At 42.7% G+C, this 26333-nt stretch overlaps 1 protein-coding gene across 2 annotated transcripts in view; it reads left to right on the top strand.

The window, feature by feature from the left end:
- Positions 1-315: 315 nt before the first annotated feature.
- Positions 316-26333, top strand: part of rtkna (rhotekin a) — a 70574-nt gene continuing 44556 nt past the window's right edge. The window contains exon 1 of one of the 2 annotated variants that reach the window (XM_084360783.1): positions 316-1013. In XM_084360783.1, the coding sequence (XP_084216909.1) occupies positions 903-1013 (111 nt within the window). In that variant the 5' untranslated portion in view covers positions 316-902. Of the gene's footprint in view, positions 1014-24720; positions 25307-26333 lie in introns of those variants that run through there. The other variant, XM_084360784.1, reaches the window with a different exon arrangement.

Raw genomic sequence — 26333 nt, 5'->3', positions numbered from 1 at the left:
GAGTTGCCAAGGATATGTTGAGGCGAAACAAACATCAGTATAAAAACAGCCCCAAAAGAACAACTTAAATCAACTTAAAAAAGAAATTTAAACTCAGAATTTTAATATGTACAGTATTAATGAGACTCAGAAATATTAAGGTCCCCAGAACACTGTTTGAAGCTAGAAAGGTGGCAGGGTCCGCCACATATAAACAAAGTAAAACAGTATGAAATTGTGTTGTCCTTTCAGGTCAGTTTGTTTATTCAGTCATGAAAGCAAATAGTTTGTTTATTTCGTTTGTTTGGGCATTAAAAATCAGCCAATGAAGATTTCTTTCTCTTTCCTCCCAAAAACTACAAAGTGCACCTTTAATGACACACTTTGTATATTTTGACAGTTGTATGCCAGGATGAAATCACTCGGCCTGCAGGAACTGGTGTCGTGCGCACATGTGGTTTTGCTGAATGACTTGCACAAACAGGCCTTGGACACAGGCAGCTGAGACATTGCAATAGTAAATCTCGGTAGAGTTGAGGACACTCGTCGCCGGCAGAGGTCTCCGGAAACAGGACGGGGCAGGACAGGTCTCAGCTGCACCACATGGGGTGTCACCGTGTCACTGTGTTTGGGGGAAAAGTGAAAAGTCAGCTGTGAGGGAAGACTCGCGTTAAACGTGCCTGTGGACCGTCTTCGGTGTCTGCTCCCACATCAGAAGACACGGCAGTGTTTGACTCGGGGTTTGCCTGAAACCTCCCGGGAGCTCCTCTCTCTCCCCGGCGGGGCCGCGTTTTGCGCCGCCTGGAACCGCGCACGGCTGTTTTGGCACTTTTGGAAGCGATTCCTCCCTTTGCGCTGACTTTAAGTTCAGCTAATACGGTCTGCACAGGACTGTCTGTGAAGTTGCCAGCAAAGCGGAGACGATGTTTTGCCGAAATCAAACAGCGAGAGCCACGGTTGCCCGCGGCTCTGCCCTTGAAATGGAGATACGGCGAGGGAAGTTCAGAAAGAGCGTTTTCCTGGACACATCACAGGTAGAGTCAGATTGTCCGCCAGTTATCACCACCGTCTCACCACACACACATACACACACAAACAAACAAACACACACACACGCTATGGGGGATTCTCTGTTTATAACTTTGACTGATCTCTCTCCCTCTGCAAAGCAACTTATCTGGCACACGTTTAATCTCGTTCTGGAGGCATTTGAGAGCGCGCTTCGCTTTGTGCGGCGTTTTAATTACATTGCGCAGGGGAGCTGAGCTGTTGCGTTCAGGTCCTCAAATTAAAGCTCTTAATTGCTGCATTTTCAAGCTACTTTGCATTTTACCCGACTCTCAACAAAACTCCAATAATATTCCTACCGAGACTTGGAAGTGAGTCTGTGGTGCTCGGTAGTGGGTTGATGGTGCTTAGAGTTGTGTTCCATCTCCCGTGACACTGTTTTGATATTCCCGTTTGGCTGTTGTGTTGTGATGTTTCAGATGGTTTCTGCATGACATTTGCTTTAATGGATCATCGTGAGCTCAATAATCATTATGCTTTTGTAAGTTTGTTCCTGAGGTGTCTTCTTCCCTTGGTATTCAACTTTTCTCAAACACTTCCTTTGAATGACATTGCACCATCAAAACTGCTCCTCTGTAACCTGAGCTGGACCCATACTGGATTTCTGGAGCCGATAGCAATACCGATAGTAGGGAGCAAAAAAACAAATCAGATTTCCATTAATCAGCCACTTGAACACACATTTTGTTTGCAATGATCCTTCAAATGTGGTTAGGGGCTGTATAACACATGGGGTTCAACCCCTTTGCTCACTTGTACATAGAGCTGCAGTGATTAGTCGATCAAAAGAAAATTAAATGGCATCTATTTCAACGATCGATCAATCGTTTCTAGATGTTGATACTGTTGCAGCGATAATGAATGTCAGTGTTAGCAGTTTCGTAACTGCAACGGATGAAATGTACTAGAGCCTGACTGATACATCGATTAAACAATATTATCGGCCGATATTGGCGTATAGGCTGTCTGATTTGCACCAATATGGAAATGTTGGTTTTTGAGATTATAATGCAGATAAAAGATGCTCGGGGTAGTTTCTAATAATTGAATTCCGGTTGAAGTTTCCTGTTTCAGTGCACAGATGTGTGAAAAGAGCCTGACCAACATAGCAGTTTGACGATATTACAGCTCATATTGGCCAATCACAGATTTATCAGTATCTCACATGCACCAGTATGAAAATATACTGCAGAAAAAGATGCTTAGGGTACTTTATAATCATTATTTCAGTGCACTGATGTCATTTTATGTCAAGTTTATTACTAAACTGTAAAATAACCTGCGTCTGCTACAAGTCATCATTAACTACATTTGAGGGATCATTGCAAAAAATGTGTGTATATCGGCCGATATATTGGAAGTTTTTAAGTCCCTGATATCGACATTGGCCCCAAAAAATGTAGCATCAGAGAGCCACAGCTTTGAGAGAAGAGCTGCATCAATATGGATTAATTGATTAGTCGATCAGGAGAAAATTAATTCTTGTACAAAATTGTGTTAACATGTGCTGGTTACTGCTTCTTAAATGAAGGGATTTGCTGCTCCTCTTTGTCATGTGTGATTGTAAAATGAGAGTCGTTGAGTTTTGGACCGTTGTATGGACAAATTAGGCAATACGAAGACGACACTGTGGGAAACTGATGAACGTGTTTCACGTTCATCAGCAGATTAATCGTAAGTTGCGGCCCTTTAACTTGTTTGTCTTTTATGCTTTAGTTCTGAATGCAGCATGGTGGACGGACACCTTCAAAGAAACCAAAAGTTGGGAACTGGGTCAGAGATGTAGTCTGTATATCCCTCTCAGCTGTTTGTCACTGGATTAGAACTGCTACTCTTCATGCATGTTTTCCTCTTCCTCTCTACAAAGCTCCCATGTCAACATCTGCTTCATATTAGCCACCGTTTGTCGGCGGAGCAGACAGGCACAGAAGCGGCTTCCAATCTAAACTCTAATTATTACTACTCACGGATCGCTTTAATACTGTTTTGATCTCCCTCCTCTTCCTTTCTCTTTCTGTCTCACACACACGCACGCACTTGCGTGTGGAGCGCTGATGGTATTTGTTATTCAGCCTGAAACATTTTCCTGCATTAGGCGTGTTTGCATCTGTTAAATTAAAACTAAACCCACACTTTAGATGTACGCAGTTTTGGAAGATCAGAGAAATGTTTGGTAATTCTAGACAGACTTAAAATCAAGGGATGTGTGTGTGGAAGGGGGTAAGAGAGGGAGAGAGAGGGGTGGGGGGCTCAGTGGTAAGGGGATACTTCAGGAATGTTAATGGTGCAATACAGCAAATGGAAAAGATAGGGTATTGATCCTGTCTCTCTCCTTCCCTCTCTGAATCTTTCTTGCCTCTTCATTCTGCGCTCTTGTGCGTGCAGGCATACACATTGTCAGCTTATGTGGACTAGTTGTTTATAATTCATGTCACAGGAAAACACCACTAACCCCCGGTGGAGCCAGTCCCACTCCGTCGTATTGATCTGCAGTCAGAATTAGCCGGATCCTGTGTCTGAGCGACACAGGTTCATATCTGACGCACAACACTTCCTGGAGGTTCGGCAGTGTCACAAGTCTGTTCAGTTTTTACTCAGGGGTAGGTGAATGGTCTCATGCCGTTTCGGGTTTACTTTGAGATGGTGTGAGTTGATGTTTGTCTACAGAGAGTACAAAGGGTGCAAGCAGAGTCGACTAATCAGTGAGTCGACAGAAAAGTAATCACCAACTGTTAATCCATTAATCGTTAAAGGAGACATGCTCATTTACAGGTTCGTGATTTTATTTGGGTAATTACGAGAATAGGTTTACATGCTTTAATTTTCAAAAAACCTTTTTTTCTTCTCACACTGTTCAGTGTTGCAGCACTGTATCCTCTGTCTGACATGCTCTGTTTAGGCTTCCCCGCCTCCCGACTACCCAGTCTGCTCTGATTGGTCAGCTCACACACGCCTGAGCCAGCACCGCTCACCGTGTCTCCAGTCGGCTCTGTCGTATATTTAGCTTCCAGTTAGCGTCACCTCGACTGTGAAAAGGCTTAAATTATGCAAATGTGTGACATGGTGATGTGTGATGTCAAGAAAGTGTAGAGTTAAGGAATTTCAGTCACTTCAGGAGCAGTGTTTTCTGTGGGAGAGAGGAGCTTGGTGCAGATTTTTTGGCTTTTTAACTTTCAAGACATTTCATGCACACAAAAACCAAAATAACACACTGAGGGGAAGGAAAAACCTGTTAAAGCATAGTAGGTCTCCTTTACAGTAATTTTTCATGTAAAAATGGCAGAAAATGCTGTTTTCAGCCTCTTAAATATGGAGATTTCCTGCTTTTTCTCCCTTTTTATATCGTATTAAACTGAATATCTTTGGGCTTTGAATGAAAAAAACAAGACATTTCAAGACACCGCCTTGGACTTTGGGAAACCAAGAAGGATACTTCTCACTATTTTCTGACATTTTATAGACCAAACGATTGATTTATTAATCAAGAAAATAATGTCAGATTAATTGAAAATGAAAACAAATGTTAGTTGCAATTTTTCCCGGAGGCATTTTGATAAGTGGCACACATTCTTTTACACTTGTGCATTTATTTGTTTTTCGGGTTCAGGTGAGGGTTAGATAAGGAGTGGAAGGAGAAAGACTGTTCTTTACATACGCTTTGTGGAGAAAGGCAAACAGGAAGGGGATAAAAAGGGTCTGAACAAGCATATAACAAACCATCACCTTTATCCTTATCCTACCCTGAACTCCTATTACTTTCCCCTGTTTGTTCTCTGTGTTACTTATTTATCAGGGTAAAGACTTCCTTTCCTTTCACAACAACAACAATCACTGCTTCCTTAACTCTGTAATCTGTCCTCAGCTGGTTCTCATACAAGATTAATTTGTGGCTCTGCCTTTGTTGCCAATGCTAATGATCCTTTTTCAGAGACTGGGTCTTTCCTCCGGCTCTGTGTGTTAGGACTCTCTCAATGCCACCGTGGAACCAGTCTGTGGCATTTCAATGAAGCAGGCTGCCTCAGTGTGAAAGCACCCCATTTTCACTGTGCCAAGGGATATCATGGTTGGTTGTGTGTGAGTGTGCGTGTGTGTTTATTCGTGCCAACATTTGAGCCTCTTATGTAAATGTGTGCGTGTAAAGGTGGTTTGCCGGGAATTTCTGTCAGTCAATGACGTGTTATCAGAGAATGAGCTGATAGAAAAATGACTCCTTGGTTGGACTGAACCCAAAGTGAACATGATTTTGTTTTGCACACTCACAGGGGCCATGAAAACGTGTATTCGGTAGAGAAAAGATGCACATTAGGACTCTCCTTACATGCTCCAAGGCATTCAATTACATTAGGCCACATTCACAGCAATGAACTGTGTATATAAGACCAGGTTGAAGGTGCAATTTTAGTTGAAAAGATTAAAAAATTAACAGAAATATCCAAGATGTCTATGTATTGTGTTGCAGCGATATCTATTGAAGTTAGCATGCTAGCAAGCCCATTAGGTACAGTTAGCAGCAGTTAACAGTTTCTTCTGTTATGCTGCCAACTATTTGTTTGGAGTATGAATTCGGCAGTTGGCCAATTCTAAATTCTTCTGCGTTGTCTGATTTCTTCTTCTTAAGCACTTTGTAACCTTGTTAAGAAAGGTGCTATGAACAATGTTGATTATTATTATTATTATTATTATTATTAAAAGTAGTGTGTTTATAAAACCCGCTAAAAATAGGCAATTTACTCCTTTTCCCTTGCCAAGGGGTGAGTTTGCTCTTGTTTTTCTTTCTTGCGTGTCACGTTTATCATCACAAATGCGGCAGAAAAACATCGTACCTCATTAAAAACCATCCAGAAGACTTTTAAACTTGCTTCTTTATCAATCATATTCTGAATTAGACACTTAGTCTTTTCAGAGCTGATGATGGAAGTTGCTAAGAAGTGAGACATCTCGCTTCTGCCTCAACTCTGTTGAGAGTTGCACATGTGCAGTTCTGATCAGGCGGCTGGCAAGGGTTGGGCAGTAACAAGGCAACAGTGGCTGCTTCTTTTATATCTTTTACTTCAGTCTCTCTTTCAAATAAAGCACCGACAGCACTGGCTGCTTAAGCAGAGATGGATGGAAAAGTATTTCCAAGCCAGCGGCCTAAAAGCCTGATGTTAGTGGGTGTTAGTAGGTTTTTTGTCCAGTGTGAAAGAGTTTATGTGCCTGGAGGCAAATGCCAAGAGCATGATTTTGTAAGGCTAAATGACTGCTATTATTAATCTAGAAACTGCAGATTAAGACTTTGGGGATGTCTGTGGACTGCGTGCCTCATTATAGCAATCAGTCATGTAAATAACAGATTAAAATGTTTAAAAATTGGCCAGGCATCCAGTTGAGACGTTTTGACACATCATATCCTTCACAGGATATTGTTTCCCTGCAAATATAATTCAACTGACTCAGAATTATCAAGAGATGTCCTGACAGTCTGTCTTGCTTTGTGCCGACTCCACATCCTCTGAGGTCTGGTGGTGTTGAATCATGCTGCTGTGTGGGTATCACAAATTGACAGGCTAATATAGTCAGAGGGTGGACGGAGAATAAGAAACCGAGCTAGCGATTTCACGCTCATACAGCATTTGTCCAGAAATCCATTCTGCAGCCGTCCTGTCGATTCCCTGCTTGATGCTCTCAGTGGGAGCAGAGAAGACATCTGCTTTCTACATCCCTGCTCTCTGATCCACAGGGCCAACAGTGTGTCTCTGCACTCTGCTCCATCTCCGCCCTCTTCAGGCTCTGCTGTTTCAGCTGAAGCCACCCAGGCATGCAGTGGGAGCCGGGGCTGGTGCGGTTATTATTATGGAGGTGGGGATGGAATGTGCTGTAGTTCACTGCTCCGACTCTGCATTATGTTTAACTCGAGGATGGTCCCTTCTAGCCTGCTGTGGCTACCACCAGCTATGCATGGCCAGGAAGTGGTTGGATGGGTGTGTCATCACACACACATCCACCCACTCTCTCTCCCAGCCTGCAGGAGTGGATGGCAAGGTCTGGGAGACTGCCATCTGTGTTGAGTAAAAGCTTTAACAGCTTCGGGCTGCGGTTCGGTTGCTTTTGGTGCTCTGCCCTTCTCCACCCTGTAGATCCACACACTCTCACCAGCAAGTATCCAAACTGAACATGCTAGTGGCTTGGGTGAAAATTTGGATACCATGGGTGTTCCCTTTTGCTCAGCATATGTCACCCACCCTGAGAAGAATGTGTTGGTCACACCAGTAGTGCAGGAACGCCTATATCTGAAAATTGAAACTTTGGTTATGTAATGCAGTGCTTTTTGTTTTTGTAGAAGAAGAAGGGCTTATCAGAACTTGTTTTAGCTAGAGAAATGTTCACATCTATTTTCTTCGTAGTCTGATCTTCCAGGTTTGACGAATACTCTGCTTTTATCAGTGGAAACTGATGCATCGTGGTGTTATTTCCCCCCAAGTTTGAGATATTGTGTGACTGATATGTTTTCTCCAGATGCTCGGATGTATGGTTTATAGTTCACAGAGGCAGGCCTCGCACTGTAAGCAGCCTCATACTCAGCGGCCTCTCACTGTGGCTTCTGCTAGTGTTTAATGTGGCCTGGCAGAAAAACTGTGATAAACTAAGCCTGTTTATGTTAGCATATGTTTGCCTCCACACATACACAGAGGGAGAGAGGTCGTATGGATGTTGCCGGGACGACACTATTGCCAGCAAAGAGGAAGCACCTCAGACCATGAACCCATTGAGAAAAGTTTTCAAGGAATGCCAAATCTTCCCCCCTGAGTCCTCTTCTCAAGGCAGCTCTGTGTACCCAGAGAACAATGGGCCATCACTGCTCCACAGCCCAAAACCAAGCAATGTTCTGGGGCATGAAATGCTGGGAAAAAGGGGGATCAGGGACCTAGAGGTTCTTCTGGGTGGATGTTTTCTACCAGATATCTTGTGTTGGAGTTGGCAAGACTGGTCCACGTGGAGTTCTGTGAGAGAGTTATAATATGAGGTTTTCAGCCAAATCTGCCAAATGAGTGTGGGACTACCCAGCAGTGCTTAACTCTCTGTAAACTCTAAAGTGTGTGTGCACCCTCAGGGCTTTCTGGCATGTTGAACACTGCAGGGGTGCAGGGGAGATGCCAGGGAAAAGTTTACCCCTCTTAAGACCTTTCCTCTCAAACAAAGCTCGCCCACTGGAGCTTTCTGCTCGGAGGCTTTCTTGGTATGTTGAGGGATATTTTAACTAGCAAATGTTTAACTTTTTTTTATTACCCAGGCTTTGTGTGTACATCACTGTGGAGCACTTTTCCCACTCAGCCTCTGAGTGCTAGCGCAAATGAAAAATTGTTTAATCTGGGATTCTTCAAGCTGCGAGTATCATTCTGCCAATGTCCTGCTATTGTTCCCATAGTAATGACTGGACTGTTTGCTTAATAAGGCTGGTGAAAGAGGGAACAAAGATTTATTGTTCAAATAAAATATTTAATAAAGATTCTTACTTCTCACGCATGCACGTTCGTTATCTTTTCATGAAACGAGGCAATCTTACTTTGTAGTTTTATTATTTAGCACAGTAGACCTATTGTTTGTAGGGAAATTTCATGCATCAAATGTAATTCACGTAATGTTCTTGCTGTTACACAGGGATAATCTCTTTCTGTCTCTAATGTGCCCATTTTCTCTGAACAACAGCTGACAATCCTCAGATAGTGTAGATTTGTTCGCTCTTTGTCGGGCCTCAAAAGCCCAGAGGGTCTCTGTTCTTTCCTGTTACATATGACCAACACTCACAGACACACAGTAGTCTCATAGTTAGCGGATGTCTTGCTGCGCTGACCCTTCACTGGTCCCCTCAACACACAAGGATGGCACTCTTTGTTACAGCCTTATTTTGTCTCACTGACCAGACATGCTGGGTAACAATGTAATGCCGGGCTTGGAGACATGGTTAAAACTGGCATCATGATGGTAATATGTTATGTTAATTTGTAATTTCATACAAAATGTGCAGATGTTTTTTGTCCGTTAAATTAATACAAAGAAAGTTATAATATGAATTGCTGTTTATGATGTAATATTTTTTTTGTGAGGGTATTTCTGAAGCCCTGAGAGGCAACTGAAAAGAAATTAACTTTGAAGAGTAACTTTGAACAATAATCTTAAAAACACAGGAGAAAAAACAATTTATTAAATGGATCGTCAGCATCTTTTCTCACTTGCCTCTCAGGTAACACTTTATTTTGCAGCTCTTGTTACCCTTTTGTGCGTCTTAACACAATAGGTGCTTGATTTTGGCCTCTAGGCCACCATGAAGGTTTAGTTTTGGCCCTGCAGGGGACAAGAGTTTGGGCACCCCTGTTCTAGAGTAATTTAATAGTCATTGTACAATACAAGATTTGTATAATGTACAACTTTTATTTCTTCATATGTTGATAATTTGTTCTTTTTTGAATGTTTTGAATGTAGTGTAAAGTGTTAGTTAGTCTCTTTAGTGCTCCGAAAGGTCTCACGATCCAACAACTGACGTGTTTATGAGACTATTAACACTTAAATAGACTTATTAACACATAAAAATGTGATAAGCGTCTTTTAAGGACTTAAATGCTCATTAAAATGGCTTTAATTTAGTGTTAATTTCTAGCCATGGATATTGTGTTTTTACTCTCTTCTTTCCTATATTTGCTGCCTTGTTGCAATGTTCTGAGGCCATTCAGTCATCTATTTCAAGGCCCTCATTGCTGTAAAAGGATACAGAGTCAATTGCCTCAGTGTGAGGGCCATAAGCATTTTTAGATGTAAGTGTTTTGGCCTTGGAATGTGGTTAGCAGCTTGTGTCTCTATGTGGCAACTGGTGTCAGGGTGCAGTTTAACAGCTGAGGGTCTGTTGCTGATGTTGCATGTGAACCCCACCCAACCACAGTACACATTATTGTACAGTATGGGACCAAAGACACTGGTGAAGGCGTTAATAGAGAGAGCAAAGACATAACAGACGTGTATGTACACACACAGGAAGTGAGTCGCACATGCTGTGAGAATCCAGTTCACTGATATCTGCATCTCCCTGTACTCCAAACCCTACTTGTTTTCTGTTGTGAATGAGTGCTGCTGTTCTGAGCTCTTCATTAGTCATACATGATGACCGCAGTTTGTCAGCCTCTGTTTCACCCACACATGCACACACACAACTTCAGACAGTGACTAAGCAGCTGTCTCTCCTTGAGCAAGGTCCGCTGCATATTCCCAAACACAGACGGGCTTTGTTCACACAGTGTACGCTGTCCTGAGGGAGGCTGTCACCGGCAGTGACTCGGTTAACAGACACACGGAGAGATAGATGGAGGTGGCGTAATCACTGGATACTATCCCAATCCCCCAGATGAGGAACTTCCTCCATGCATCATCAAACCTGTCTCATTCAGTTACTACCTCTGCTAGTGAGATGGATAACGCTTCTGTAACTGAGTAACCCAGAAACGGTTTCCAGACAAGTCTCTTCTCTGTCTCCCTGTTTTTACTGTGTATTACTGGAGAATGTAACAATGGAAGGATTTGGGATCAGTCCTAAGCTATCCCAACATTATGAATGGGCCTGAAAGGGTGATAAAACAAACTAGATTAGGGCTCAAATGATCTGAAACGATGTGTCTTCCTGATTAAAGATAATAAAAATGGGTAACATTAAAGAAACAGACTGCAGGTAAATCCTCAGCTCTACCTGCTTTCTGCCTCTATTTTCTTTTATGTCCTTCCACCGTTTCATCCTCCCCAATCCATCAAACTGAATGCCTCCCTTCCCCAGGAGAGCCACATTATGTGGGCCACACTACTTCTTTGAGGCTCAGGTCCCCTGATATAGCAGGCAAATTGGTCTTTTTTGTCGTGTACTGTAGGGCTAACCCATTTTCCTGATCCAGATTACACAGAGGTAGTCCTTTTTTTGTTTCCTCCAGGCAGCCATAGAAGATTACTGTTGGTTTTACATCCCTTTATCTTTCAATCTATTTTCACCGTTCGCCTTTTATGTACACACCCCACCAGAGACCTTAACCATAACTTATCGAGCCCAGCGCTAACAGACAGTAAAACAGAACTTGACTGCCTCATGCCAAAGGTATCTTCTTCCTGTGAACGTAAGACCCCCACTGCTCTCTGCTCTGTTAAACATTGACAAAAAAACACCAAGACACATACACACACACAGATTCCAATGTGTGGTTTCACTTACAGTCCAGGACACTTGTTGTCAGCCCCTTTGACTTATCACAGAGGGCTTAGAAACACGAGAGGCTTTGTCTCTATGTGGGAAAATGCCATTCTCTGACAAACGTGCTTTGCTGAATGCTTTGGGAAGTAGTTGCAAGTGGTGGCATTTGTTTAACTTTGTGCATGATTTCTTCATGTAAATATATCTGGAAATATCAAAATAAAGGAGTTATTGAAGTGACTTTCTGTCCGGAGTCCAGGGTTCATATCTCATTTGTGACCAAGAATCAAGAGTGATTTGTTTTTCATTTATGTAACGTAAATAAGTGAATGTACACGAATGATGCAATTGATGTACATTAGCACTTACTTATTGTTGGTAACGTGACCGCAGAGCCCCTAACTTGAAAGTGTATCCGGACGTGGCATATAACGTTTTAGCGCTAACTTGACCGTGGAGCCCTTCACCGGCAAAACTGATTCCAGAGGGGTAGATAGAGTATCTAGGTTTGAAGCTTAAGGGCACTGACCAAACTGCTGAATTTGATGCATTGAGAACAAGGAAGTGTTGGAAAAAACACATTAGTCGATCCCTTGTTGAAAACATTTGTAACACTTTACATTAAGGTCGCATGGACCCAGATAGGCAGTGAAAGTCACTTTGCACTCAGTGTGAATCCATTACAACACACACTGTATCCTCCAAGTTTAGCCTGTGACTTCACCAGGGACAAGTCATTAACCTTCAATTCCACACGGTCATTACGGCTGAAGAATATGGGGCATGTCTATGTCAGCCCGCTCTGCTACATGCTCTCTGTTCACTGTTCTTTCTATTCCAGGCTGTTCTCTCATTTTTTCCTGGACAAAGGAGGCTTTTTATCCCATGCTGCTATACATCACATAACTACCTGATGTTATTGTGAAATAGATGGAGTCAGGGCCTCTCTTTCATACAGAGGAACGCACTGTGAAAGGAATCAATACGGAGGAATGTTCAGAGGTGCGTGTGTGTGGGCAGGTGCACTGTACATGCCTGCTCCTGCACTGATTTGGACTATTGTTTTCATTTCGTGCAATCTCACTGGCCTTCAATGTGATGAGTTCAAGTTACCTACAAGCGCACTGTGAACTGCGTGTGATAACAAGCGACTGGAGGTGTTTAATTGATGGATGTAGGCTTTGTACTGCAGTCATGTACTCATACTGTATAAAAAGACTCTTTGTGCCAAATAGTTTAATGCAGCATTCAGTCTAAAGTCAAAACTACATCTTAGATAAAAGGAGATTTTTGCGGCACAGCCGGGCCTGGAGATCACTGGATGGATGTGTGTGTGTATGTGTGTGTGTGTGTGGAGGGATGAGGGGGCAAAGGGGCACAACCACCAATGATGTTGCTCTCTGTTTTGATGATGCCGAGCAGGTGTTTGACTTTATGAGAGCAGATGGGTCTATTATGCATGTCTGCCTTCCCTGCTTGCTGCAGTAGTGTACTAGTCCCTGCCAGCATGCCCGTGTTTTAATGTGTTTGTTTACTGGGCCCAGTGGCAGACGGTGTGGTGTCAGATCTTGTTGTATAGTTGTGTTGTTCCTGCTCTCTCAGCAATTATTTTTTATCTTCTCTGTTGCTAGTTTCCCATTATTGCCTACCTCAAGAAAAAGGAGAAATTAGCTCGTCTAGATGTTTACTCAGGTGGATTTGGACATTTAATCACCTCTACTGAAGGTGTGAATAATACTGTTGACTGTGAAAGATTGAGGCCTGACAAAATAAAGTGCTATGAAAAAGGGCTTAAATGATGAAGTAGCAATCCTGTTACGGAAAACGGTCGTAATAGGTGGATCAGGGTGAATGCCAGTTAGCACCATTTATCAACATTAAGAGTCCAGTGTGATAGCAGCATCTGTCTAAATTAGACACGGCATCAGTTGAAAAAGAAGCAGAACACACTTTTTTACTATATGTTTTTCCGGCAATGCCTTGTTGACTGCTATCAACCTTTCAACAAAAATCAGATGACTTTCCTATCTATCTGTTATGTCATATCAGCTTTGTGCTGTCATCTGTGCCATCAATTTCTAAAGCTATGTAATTACTGGGAAATTCTTATCATTCGGTGGTTATATAGCAGTCTGAAAGGCTTTAGAATAAGTTGCTTTTCAAAAAAAAAAATGCGAAAGAAGGATATATTAAAGGTTGTTTCGTAAATGTGTATAATGGAATCTGTTCCCTTTCAAAGGAAGTTAAATGAAGGGCTGAATGGCTTTAAAACAACACAGTTATTTCCTTATAATGAACATTTATTTGCCGGGGCAATGAATAAGCAAAATAAAATAACAAAAATCATCGTTATCAGCTAATGGCTTTTAAACATCAACATTAAAATTTCAGAATTGGTGCCTCCCTACTAGACAAAATAAACTTGTTGAGCTTCAATGATGAAGTAGCAAAAGCATTCCTCATAGGTGGATCAAGCTGAACGCTAGCCAGCACCGTTTGTCCGCATTAAGAGCGGTCTGGCAGTCCAGTGTGATAGCAGCATTAAACAAATCATCAGTGTCCAAATGAGTTCATGCATCGGTTTAAAAAGATTAAGGTTGTTCATTGGTAGCAGTCCCAAAAATCTATTTACTGCACTGACAAGAGAAAATAAATAACATAAAACACGTACAGTAGAACTTTGGTATGTAACCAGATTTGAAGCACCGTTGTAGTTGTGTCTGCATGGTGAGTTCTTGTGTATATGTACATGCATATCTCACCGACATACAATATATAGATATATATATATATATATATATATATAGAGCTGGAAAGATTATTAAATGAATCATCTAGACCTGGAATGAACTAGTGTTATCAACCATTATGATGATGGATTGTTTAAGTCATTTATTAAGCCAAAATGCCAAATATTTGCTCATTTAACTTCTCAAAAGCTGCTTTTCTACTGTTGGTGGGACAAAATAAGACATTTGAATACGTCTCCTGGAGCTGTGGGAAATCCTTTTTCCTGATGACATTTCATTGACTAAATGACTCATTCATTGAATTGACCACATAACCAGCCACGTAACTATACAGTTTGTGGATTGTATTATGCACACCATATGCAACATATCTTTTGCTTTCAGATACTGTGAGTAAAGTATGAGTACTGTATGTGTATTTGGAAGACTCAGCTCTCAGCGGGGAGATTCCCCAGAGTTGTGACTAGCGGGCCAGATGAGAAAACCAGCTGACTAAGGGATGCTTGCGGTTGATGATTTGTGTGATGTAATTTTCAACCAAGTAGTAAACAGAACTGTGTGTCTTTGAAAGCAAGACAACTAAAAATAACACCAGTGAACATGTTATTGAATCACTGCAATGCTATATTCAATGCAAAAAGATGAAATGACCAGAATGGTTCACACACATTGACATGATGCTCTGCACCTTATTCAGTCTTCTCTCTTCTCCCTCACGTCCAGCTGACCAGAGATCAGTAGCCTTTAAAGAAGTCAGTTTGAGACGTGATCTCCCTAGCGTCATCTCTGCAGATGTTTAGATTCTTATATTCTTTTTGCAGATGTTTACATTTGTGGCTTCTGTTTTCGATTTTCCCCAGACAGACTTTTACTGCAAACAGCAGCCTCTCGGTGTGAGCTCTGCTAAAAATATTTATTATGGTCTGGCAGCAGTGACATCACTGCAAATAAAAATGCAGGCCTGACTTTTTATTTATGGAACAATGAGATTTGATGTGTCTGTCTTTGTTTTTGTCTCTGTCTTTCCCCTCACTGCTCACCCTCATGTCTGCAGAGCTCATCTTCTTCATGTCTGGTTTTACTTAAAGTTGCTACAAGGAGCTCTCATTTTGTGTTGATTCTGGCGGCCCCTGTGGACAGAAGCAGTAAGACTACCATAGGCTCATGTCGCAAAGATCTTGGTCTGGCCAGTGCTTGCATTTGTTTTGACAGTGAATGGAAGATAGACACAACCTATACCTCCAGCAAGGAAGTCATATTTTCCCTTGGTTGGTTTGTCAGCAGGATTACACAAAAACTACTGGACTGATTTCCACGGATCTTGGATGAAGGATGTGTCTCGGCCCATTAACTTTTGGTGTGTATCCAGATAAAAGGACAGATCTTGAATGTTTTTCTCGCTTTCAATATCATTGTGAGATATGGTGTTCTTTTATCATTGTTCATCTCTCAGGGTGTATTACATGGATCTTGATGAAAAGAATCAGGCACATTTAGGTGGCTGATATCTATGAGTGAACACAATTTGATATGGACCCTTGATCTAGTGAGCTTAAACTGAGGTTAAGCAGTTACAGGTGGTTTTAAATTTAGAGTGATGCAGGGCTATCGAGTTTGTTATTGGATTACACTTGGATTACACAACTGGTTGTTGGCAGAGGTATGCGCTCTACTGAGTGCCGTTCTAGTTAAGACTGTTTTTAATCACAGATGTTTGCAGGATGCATGGTGGATGAGATACTGTATCCATTTTGGGGGTATGTAAGATTAATAACTTTAATATGATGATGAGGACACAGAGTAAACTTTGTGTTGTTAATGTTTTTAATTGTATCTGACCTGGTGACGGGCATTAAGAATAACATAATATTAAAAAAAGAAACAGCCTAATTTTCTCGCCTATGGTCCTGTTGGCTAATGTTGCTCATATAGAGGCATCAGTATTAAATTGAGATTGTTTCATAACCAGTTAAATGCTCCATGTGGTATGTTTAAAAGAATATGAGCACTTTATCACCTATTCTCTTTCTCTGTCCTCTCAATATTGTTCAAATTTAACAAACTCATACGGACACACGCCTCAACTTTGTTGTTATTATTAACGCACACAGTACTGTGCAGCTTACCTGACCTGCTTCACATGGTGGCATATCATGCTGCGTTGCTGCTGCTGCTCTGCAGAGGGCGCCATTGCTCCATTTCAGACTCTGCAGCAGCAGCAGCCAGGACACACCTTCCTGTCATGTTATTCACCTTTCTTTTACAGCTTTGACATTCACTTTATTTTCACCTCACTGATAGTAATTAAAGAAAAGCCTCCACGTTTTTAAATACTAAATGAATTCCCTCAGTGTACATACCCTCTTAAATCCAGACATATCCCGCTCTGGTATTGCACAGCCGGCACCCCTGAGGGTAGAAATCGATGGAGATGAATTGCCTAACGAGTAAGTTTCTCTTTCACTGAGCTGCCCGCTTCTTCAGAGTGATGAGACGCTGCAGTCTCCTGTGACTGGCTGTGGTAGCGTTCCTGAAAGTCAGCAGTAATTCTGGGAAGCAGCCAGAGTGCTGTGCTCACACATGCTGCTCAACTGTCTCTCAGGGAACGTGTTTGACTGTGTATGACTAAGTTCTGGAGTCTTGTTTTTCTTCATGGGTAACAGTTGAGTAATAGCATGGCCCTTTAAACCAGGTACTTAAGACATGTTCTGTTATCATGTGTGTGTGTGTGTGTGTGTGTGTGAGGAGGCAGTCTACTCCCCCAAGCTCATCCACGGACTGTGACGAATACATCCATTTCTTTAATATGTGATTTCCAGTAAAAAAAGAACACCAGCTGCATGATTTATGGGTTCATGTTCAACATTTCATTTACACCATTACTCGAGTTTGGATCACAGATTCAGAGTAGAAGCTTCTCTACAGCATAACATCCCCTCTATTTAATCTTAAAGTACAAGTCATACCAGTCAGACATTACAGACTGAAACTGATACACCTAATAACAAGGTAGACCGTCGATGAGATTTACAATGTCATTACTCCGTCTCTGTGTCTGAGTTATGGCTGCGTAGCTGTCAGCGCAGGTTTTTCATGCTCTATAACTGAGAACTGACCTCCAGGGGGATTTCTCTCATGATACGTCTGGTTTCACAGCTCGTCACACGCCGCTGTCATCGGGTGGAACAGATGTGACCCAGTACCTGCCGTGACACAGGCATGTAATTGAAGTCCTGTGATATTCAACTCAGCTGAGGCTGATTTTTTTCATTCACTTGACTGAATTTTAAGCGCGTCAGTCCCATTCCCACAGAAAGTTTCATTTTATCTTTCTGTCACAAAAAAAAATGTTAGACCTTTGTGAGTGTTCTTTTAATTCCTGACACATTTTATTTGTGACCTGGTGCTTTCAGGTTTCCAGTTTTCAGTGTGCGACTATAAATCGGTTGACAGAACATATTTTTCTCTCACTGTCCTTGTGAATTAAACTGTCTGAAAGTGTAAAAACATGTTGTACACTGAGCTCTGTAATAATTCTGTCTCATTTTACTCCTGCGTCCTCTGTGTGAAGCAACAGGGAGGACGTTTGCTTGGCAGCCAATAATCAAACCGAAACCTTAATCAGCTGTATTCAGCTTATATTTTGAGACACTTCTGCCACAGTTTAATGTTGCATGTCCGTGTACAGTGTTCATATGGTTCACAGAGTGTTTGTTTATGCCTGGGTGTGTATTTGTGTATGTAAGTGTAGGTTTGTGTCTGTTGTACGTAGGTTTCAGTTGGATGAGTGGGAGTCGTGGTGTGGGTGGGGTTCAGTTTTCAGATTGGGTCTAGATGACAGTTCGGCTTCTTTGTTGTGGTTTGGGGCCAGGCCGGCCTGGGGCCCTCTCCTGTTTCCCTGCCCTGTTCTGCTGCCACACCGTGTGTCAGACTAAAGGCAGCTTTGAGCCTTTTCAGAAAAGACTCTGCAGCTGTGGAGATATAAAGGTTGCGGTGCAATCTGAGGTGATAAGATGCTGCTGATTAGCAATGAAAATGGCATTTGTGTGATAATCATCAGTGTGTTTGTTTTGTTTTCAGTCTACAGAGTATCATATGGATCTCCTTTGGGTTCTTTATTGTCATTTGTAGTCCGCCTGTCTGAATACCAGCCATACTGATTTATCACCAATAAGGTTTTCACAGCTTTTGCCTTTATACATACTGGTAATAACAACATTCAATTCAACAAGTTAATTGACAAGATCTGGGAAAGCAGCATCATTCCTAAAAAGACTTCTGAAACCCAAAGGCAATCATGCAGATTTAAAACAAACCCCACAGGTCTGAAGTCAAACAGTTCAAGTTATTTCCTAAATTGTTTGATGTAAATGTCAGAGGATGCAATCAGAGTCAACAGACGCACAGTTTCCTGTGCAATGAATTACTGCTGCCAAATATTTTACTAACTTCTCAGCTGTATGAAGCAACAACACTGCCTTTAAATTTTGGCTTTGAAAGGAAACTTTGGCTTTGAAAACAAAACGTGATCTGAAAAAGGAAACACTGGCATTGAAACACTTTGTTATGCTGTCACTCGAAACTTCTTTTTTTCTAATACAATGTGTGATTCAATGCCTCTGTTTCCTTTTTACACTTCAAGGTTTTTTTTTCAACACCAAATTAAATTTTTCAGTGCCGAAATTAAAAGTCGCAATTTTAGCTGCATACACTCACTAACTAGAGGCCATCTTACAGAGGGGGCCCAGCAGCCACAACTACCATCAACATGTTCACGTTCTTATCCATGAATACTCAGTAGTCATTACTACATTATTAAGTTATACTTATGAGACTTATTATACTCAAGTATTACTAGAGTTGGGAGAGAGCAGAGATAGCGCTGCCACCGATGCAAACCAGCATCTTGGGTTCGCCAAACTCAGCAGGTTTAATAAGAAAACAATAAGCGTGAGACATAACGTTAGTGCATTCAGCAGCAGTTACCCTTTAATTTCCTCTACCACATGTCACAAATACCAGCAGCTCTGAGGGGACACTACTTTTCTGTGCTCTCTGCTGAGATGTGTCTTAAATCAGGATGTTACAGTGGTACAGGGCTCAGTGGTCAGGACTGCTTCTGTGTAGTTCCCACAACAGTAGGTGTCTCCAGGACTACATTAAGTCATGATGACACACACACACACACACACACACACACACACACACACACACACAGACACAGACTCACAAGGTGAAAACAATGTCAGCTGACATAATCTTGCTGAAATGTTGGCTTGTTTACAACCTGTTCCATCATCTGAAAGTGTGTTTTTCCTGCCCTATCAGACTTGCCCTGTTGTATTACTCGATTTCTGCAAGCACTTTGAGAAGTTAGTAGAGCCCAACAGATATATTGACCAAGATTATTGGCCGATATCGGCTTATCACAGATATATGGGTGTTGGCATATATGCTGTCTGATATTTGCCCATATGAAAACTTTTCTTTAGAGGTAATCATGCAGAAAAAGATGCTTGGGGGTAACTTATAATCAGTAAATTCCCAGTGATGTTTACTGTTTCAGTGCACTGATGTCATTGGCCGCGTTTCCCAGATTCGTTAAGAAGCTCTTAAGTGCTAAGATCTTCTTAGGAGCGCTCTTAAGAACGCTGTGAAAGAAGGATGCGTTTCCCAGAGTCGCTCTTAGCTTAAGAAGATCTTTCACTAAGAAGGAAATGTAAGATCGAGCTGACCCACTCTTAACAGCCTTCTTAGCGACCAAATGCTCAGTGATCAAGCGCGTCAGGGAAATTTATATCCTCCACTTTGCGAAATAATAAAACAATGCTCAGTGTTGAAATGCGCTCATAGCTGCGGACCACTGGCGCAAGAAAAAAAAAATAAGAAAATGGTAGATGAAAAAAAACCTTTTTATTGAATTACACGTTTAACTTTTCCGCAACATCTGCATATATGAGTTTATAGTACTACACATAAAAAAAACAACAACCCTGTGGCATTTCACAGATATCAAGGGAACGGGTGTATTAAACTCAGCTGAACCTCATCCAGAGAGGCTTCCCCTGCTACTCTATATAAATGCGTTGCCAAAGTCCGCGCGTGTGAGAAACCATGGCTGCAATACAGCACATTCTCCCTGCGAACCAACAGCGTCGCCGTGCGCGAAGCCAGACGGTTTACATAAATGCATACGTGCGTCAGCACTTCTCCCCTCTGGACGTGCTGTCAGACCGGGCTGTCCAGGCAAAGTACCGGCTGCCCCGTGCGGAGATCCAACGGCCGTTGGATCTCTTTGCCTGGACAGCCTGGTCTGACAGCGCGCGCACACACACACGCACTTATGCGCTGATAAAGAGGTGGGTGATCGATCTGCCTGGCATCGATTGATTCAGCACAGCAGCAGCGCGGTGGACAGCTCCCACTAAGAGCTTCTTCAGAAGCTTCTTTGGCTTGATCTTAAGGTTCTCCTAAGAAGGCAGTTAAGAACGCATCTGGGAAACACCCGCATCTTAGCGCTCCTTCTTAGCCGAACCCTTCTTAAGTCCTTAAGAACGATCGAATCTGGGAAACGCGGCCATTGTCAATTACTGTCTACCTGATTGACCAACTACTAATGTTTTAACTTTAATTAGCTAACAATAAGTATTTCTTGCAATTGATACCTTTTCTTTCCTCCACAGCAGAAACAGTGTAACACTTGGGGATGCATCATATAGCAGTAGATCGGTATCAGCCGATGTTCACCTTGTTGACAGCAAATAAGATGACTTTCACTGATGGCAGCGGCCGATGTTTATCTGTTGTGTCGCATCAATTTTGTGCTGGCTCATGACCTCGCTGATTGTAATCGCTGAAAAACTGAGTTGAGTAGGTGGTTGTGTAGCAGGCTGAAAAGACTTTTAACTTTTAAAATAATCTTTTTCATGTCATCGAATTTGTGCTCTTTCAAAGGCGGTGTAATGCAGGGCTGAAGACTTTAAGAGAGACCATTTTTTATAATGAAGAGTTATTTGTTTCCCTGGCCCAGACGGAGGAATAGATAACGACACGATTAAATCACAACCACAAAACGTCAGCTATTGACTGTAAGCGGCACCACTGGTTTACAAATGACCCTCAGCTCCGACTCCAGCCTGTTTCCTCCAGCTTATTAGGTGTATGGACAGGAAGTTTTCCATATTCCTCCACGCATCCGCTCAGAGACAAGAAATGCACCGGCTATTGTCCTGAAAGCAGTCCAACCCTCTCAGAACTTATTACGTAACTGTCAGAGTGAGTGTGTGTTTTGGGGAGGAGGGATTTCATCCGAGTTTTCTAGTCGTTTTGTGGAACAAGTGATTCCTGTCAGTGTTCTGTTTACCTAATCCTCCGTGTTTTGATCGTACCTCACAGTTAGTGTCGGATTAACTGATTGTGTAATAAATTGGTTTCACTCCTCCCTCATGGCGTCCAATTAGCACATCTGGCCCCGTTACAGTCAGACCAAGCCTTTAGTCACAGGCTGCTAATCCACAACCCATCAGACGGTAATCAGTGTTTTAACATAGTGAAATCCCAGTCAGGCCCAAAGCTGTCAGGCCTCTCTACTAACCGCTAATCTACTCTCTCTGAATATCTGATTTTCGCCTCGAACTCAGTGGCTCCGGGCCAAGAAGCAGCGATGCTCTGTGTTTGAGCTAGTCGCCCGGCAGCCTGCCTGCCTGCCAGCATGCCCTGTCATTGAGATAATAGCTGTTTTCTGTCTGTTTTTGTTCAGCCTCTAGGCTTTTGTCATAAGGTGTCGGTCTTTGTGTTTTACTGCGGGGAGATTTACCTGCAGCATGTTCTGCTTCAAGGAGCTGCTGCTGGTGTAAACCAAAGAGAGACTAAATGGATTAAGCGGCATTGGAATAACATCGTGTTGTCCTGTGTTCATTCTTCAAAAAAAACCCATCCGCATCCATGAATCAAAAAGTGAGACCAGCTGTGGGGAAAAATCCAGCGCTTCATTGAAGGAGTTAAGCCTGTTTTAACACAACTCAGATAAATGTTTGAGTTCTTGTTAAGTGAATATTTTTCCAGTTCAGCAGCATGCCAAGATCGACTTTCAGAGGGGATTGACTGGATATGAATCAGTGAACTGTGAATCAAGCGCACTCACACAGGAGCCCTGGTCCCTCTGTGCATTCACCTCAACTATTTCTCTTTCCACCTCAGGAACAATAAATCTCTTCTCTTACTGTGTGTATGTTGGTGTCTGCCACAGATTAGCCGGGTGATTTAAACTCTCGAGGGTGGAGGCTTTTCTTGGGGAAATGACCCTGGCTTGCTACTGGCACCCCTGGCTCCTCTCCTCCTCTCCTCTGAGGTGAAAAGGGCTCTTTACAGCTCCTTTGTTTTCACTGTTTGCCTGTGTGAAAGGCTTTAGAGAGCGAGTGTGCTCTCGGGGTGATGGAGGGCCATATGGGCATGTGTGTGGAGAGGGGTGGTGCCAAAAGTCAAGTCAGAGTGACATACATCAAAGCAATCATCCTAATACTTAATGTTCTGTGATTGTAAATAGCACCCAGAAGTCATACTTGAAGGTCACTCATGCGAATAGTACTATAGTAAAAGTCTTTTAAAAAAGGACATGCTAATCATGTGGCAGCATAGTCATGCAGCGTACCCACAGTACCCAAAACAGTGCAGGCCCACAAAGCTGGTGCTATAACAATCATAGTATTTCAGGCTAACAATACAAATGATATGCGATCTAAAAGCTAAAACTACAGATTCAAGGCCAAAAGCAGTTGTATTTAAATTGAATAAAAACTTATAGTGAAATGAAGAGAAATTAACAACGTTTTACTGGCTGGTAACATGAGAATTCTAAAATGGCGTTGGTGGTGCCAACATGTGCAAAAATGGCACATTTGGAGATCCCGCCTCAATATGTCTCAACTACAATCTCTCTAACTTTGCTCTGCTGCAATTTATAAGCATCGATCAATCCCGACAGAGGGAATGTTCAGGCGTTGTGCTGTAGTTTTCCAGAGGTTTCTGGCTGCATCTGTATCACTCCAAGGGGTTCTTCACTCAAAAAGTGCAACATTTTGTTGGGAGGAAATCAAATATTTTATTTAGGCTGCGTTCCAACTTCATTTTATTCTGACCCAGTGATCTCCATACTGATGCTTCCAAGTCTCCAGTAATCTCGCAAGTGTCACCTTTATTTTGGTACCAAGATTTTTCATATCGACCTTGCAGTTGCAGAGATATGCTCTTACTGCTCTAGGTTGACTGATTGTCAGTTTGGCCGATTACCAGATCCAATACTCGGCTTTTGAATCGGTGTTTCTTTTGTCTGATTGCTGATAATGTGTGATAGTGTTATAATGATGTGTTACTTCAGGCTCTGATGCACCATGTAATCTGCAAAGTAACTAGTAACTACAGTTATCAAATACATGTAGTGGAGCAAAGGTCAAATATTTGCCTACAAACTGAGAATCAGAAAATGGGAATACTCAAGTAAAGTACAAGTACCTCAGGATTGTGCTTGAGTAAATGTACTTAGTAACATAGTTAGTTGCATCTCCCCTGTAAGGAGTGGTCTCCATCCTCATGATGAGCTCTCTGAAATCCCCTGCCTTACCACAAGAATGTGTGTTTTAATTAATGCGCTTCTGTGGGCAGTGCGCACTGTGACGCCGGCTTCCTGTGTGAGTGGTCAGCTTGCGGTTTACCCACGCCACAAAGGAAGACACACACATTACGCACAACACACACACACGTGCTCTGCTCTCCCTCTCTCTCTCTCTCTCTCTGACACACACACATCTGTATCGGGTCCTGGATTAACGCGCTGAAGAGGAAAACAGGATGAATGCTCTCTGCTCTTACTTGTCGTGTATGTTCTGAAGAGCGAGGGCAGATTGGCTGTAGGAGACTTTTCCCAGAGGACAGAAGCGGAACCATCAGTACAGTTTGGCTGAAAGTCACATGGAGTAAACTTTGGAGTTCTCTGACCGGCGAACAGCTGGGCTGATGGGAAAAGAGACTGCCCTCGCCCTGGCGCACGACTTTGGGAACTATTTCTTGCTTGTAAATCAACTTTTCCTCACATTTTCGCACCACATAACTTTATCTCACAGTTAACGCGTCTTTTGGGAACTGATGTTTTTGTTGGATATGCCAGGAGAGACTTACATTAATATTTGAAAGGTTGACTGATAAAAGATTGAAACGATCCGTGGCACTGGGGATCTGCGCAATGAAATATGCATTTGAATTTGCCAAATGCATGTGACCCTGTGACCTACTAAAATACTGCCTCTTCAAATATCTGAACAACATCTGGATGAATCTTGTTTTTCAATTTGTAAAAGAAAAAAAAAACACACGCACACAAGCGACTGTGTAATGATCTAATTCCACTAATGTAACACTTCTAGACTGTTTCAGGATCGCTTTGGTGTTTATTTTCACTCCCTCCCCTCAGGACGAGCGCCAGCTGACACGGTTATAATTCCTCCATTTATTATCGCACCAGTAAAAAGAACAAAGCTCCCCACCCTCTTCGCTTGTGTGGTGGGGTGGTATTCGCTATTTGTTTGTTTTAAAGGGCGTGGGGGGCGTCTACAGTAATCTCTCCCTCTGCTTTCCCTCTTTTCTTCTTAAAAGAAAAAAAAAGTTCATTACCATCACCATACTCGCGTCGGAGGGGTTAATTTCAGCGCCGACTTGGGGAGCGTCAGGGCGCGCACAGTGGGCTAGTTGTGTCGATCACTCCCGCAGAGGCGATGCCCTTTTGTGGAGAGGTCTCTTGTCACACAGAGGACAGACGGCATTCACAGTCGGGACACAGGGACACAAAGAGAAGAAGTGCTTTTTAAAAGGCTCCATTCTTTCCGCGCCACCGCTGGGTGTTGACTGTGGGTGTTTGAGAGGATCTTTGTTGCCCGGAGAGTGGAGAAGAAGAATACGCGCCGTGGACGGGCTGGGGGATTTTTTTTTTTTATGGGCAGGGTTACTACAGTGCAGCCGATGCTGTCATCCACACCACCTCTGTCGGTTTTCCCGGAGCGACTGGTCCTGTTTTGGATGAGGAGCGCAACTTTTACGCAATGCTTTACGCACTGATTGTAGCAGGACGCTGTCAGAATGAACTTTCTCTCCCTGGTACCTGCCGGGTAGCTGTTTGAGACGGATCCAGGAAGAAGTTTGTGGATATTTTCTGCTCAGAAGGATGCCAGTTGATAAATTCACAAACATGGAGGAGAAGCTGTGGATACTGGAGGACCTGAATATGATGTACATCCGCCAGATTGCTCTCAGTTTACAGGTAAAAGTTTACTTCCAGTTCATCACATGTCTCTGAACCTCTGCACTCGCCTTTGTTGCTCTTTTTGCGCCGTCAACACCAGTTTTTTACACAATCTCAAAGCTGTGGGGTGTGTGAATGTGAGAGGCAATCATGTCTCACACTGCTCTACTTTCTTTTCTCTGATTGATACAAGCTCTTCTTTCAGACATGTCTGCCAGTCTAAAGCACAGTGCATCACTGTGTCAGTCTGCAGCTGTGCCTCGGCTTGTTCTGAAGTTTACAGAGGGGTTTGTTGAAGAATCTTTCTACGTGACAAACAACACTGGTGTGGTCTCCCCTCTTTTTACAGATGGCCAATCTCTCACTGACAGCAAACAGAAAACAACACCGCATGCCATCCATCTCTCCCTCTCCCCGTCTCCCCTTCCAACTGGGGTTCAGGCACAGTCCACAGCTGCGCATATGGGCCTCATAAGTCCCAGTGGGAATGCGTGCATGTGTGTTTGTGTGTGTCGGCTCATATTGTGCTCCATACGTCTGTCATTAAGGCAGTATCTAACCATCCTTTGTGCAAATCTCCACAATCTCTGCTCCTCAGATAGTTTAGGAAAGTGTGTGTTTCATTTTTAGCACTTCAAAAGAAGAGGAGACACATGGCCGTTGGAAATCTCAGAGGAATTTCAAAGGGAAATTCTAATAGACTTTATTTTCTGGGCCCATAATCTAAAAAGATATTGTCTGTCTGCGCTGCAGCTGTTCCGAGGTGTAAAAGGCAGACTGTTTCTGTCTCAGCGTGTCAACTGAAATCCAGCCCAGAAAGCCTTTAGCTGTGTGACACACGCTGTAAGAGAGGTGATATCACTCGCTGGTGTGTCGTACCTGTTAGCAGCCTGGCATCGCTTTTATGTGTGAGGCGTTTGTGTGTTTATCGATACCTGCGCCAAGTGCCACGGAAGCGTGCCAGGTGCCTTTTTATTACCTATGTGACATGCGACTATGAAGCAACACACAGTCCTGCAACCTTCAGCCTGTGTGAGTCTACTCT

Source organism: Pagrus pagrus (assembly GCF_965226575.1).
Source record: "Pagrus pagrus genome assembly, chromosome: 8".
NCBI lineage: Eukaryota > Metazoa > Chordata > Actinopteri > Spariformes > Sparidae > Pagrus > Pagrus pagrus.
Note: the sequence above shows the minus strand (reverse complement) of the source record. Positions and strands in the feature narration are given on the sequence as shown.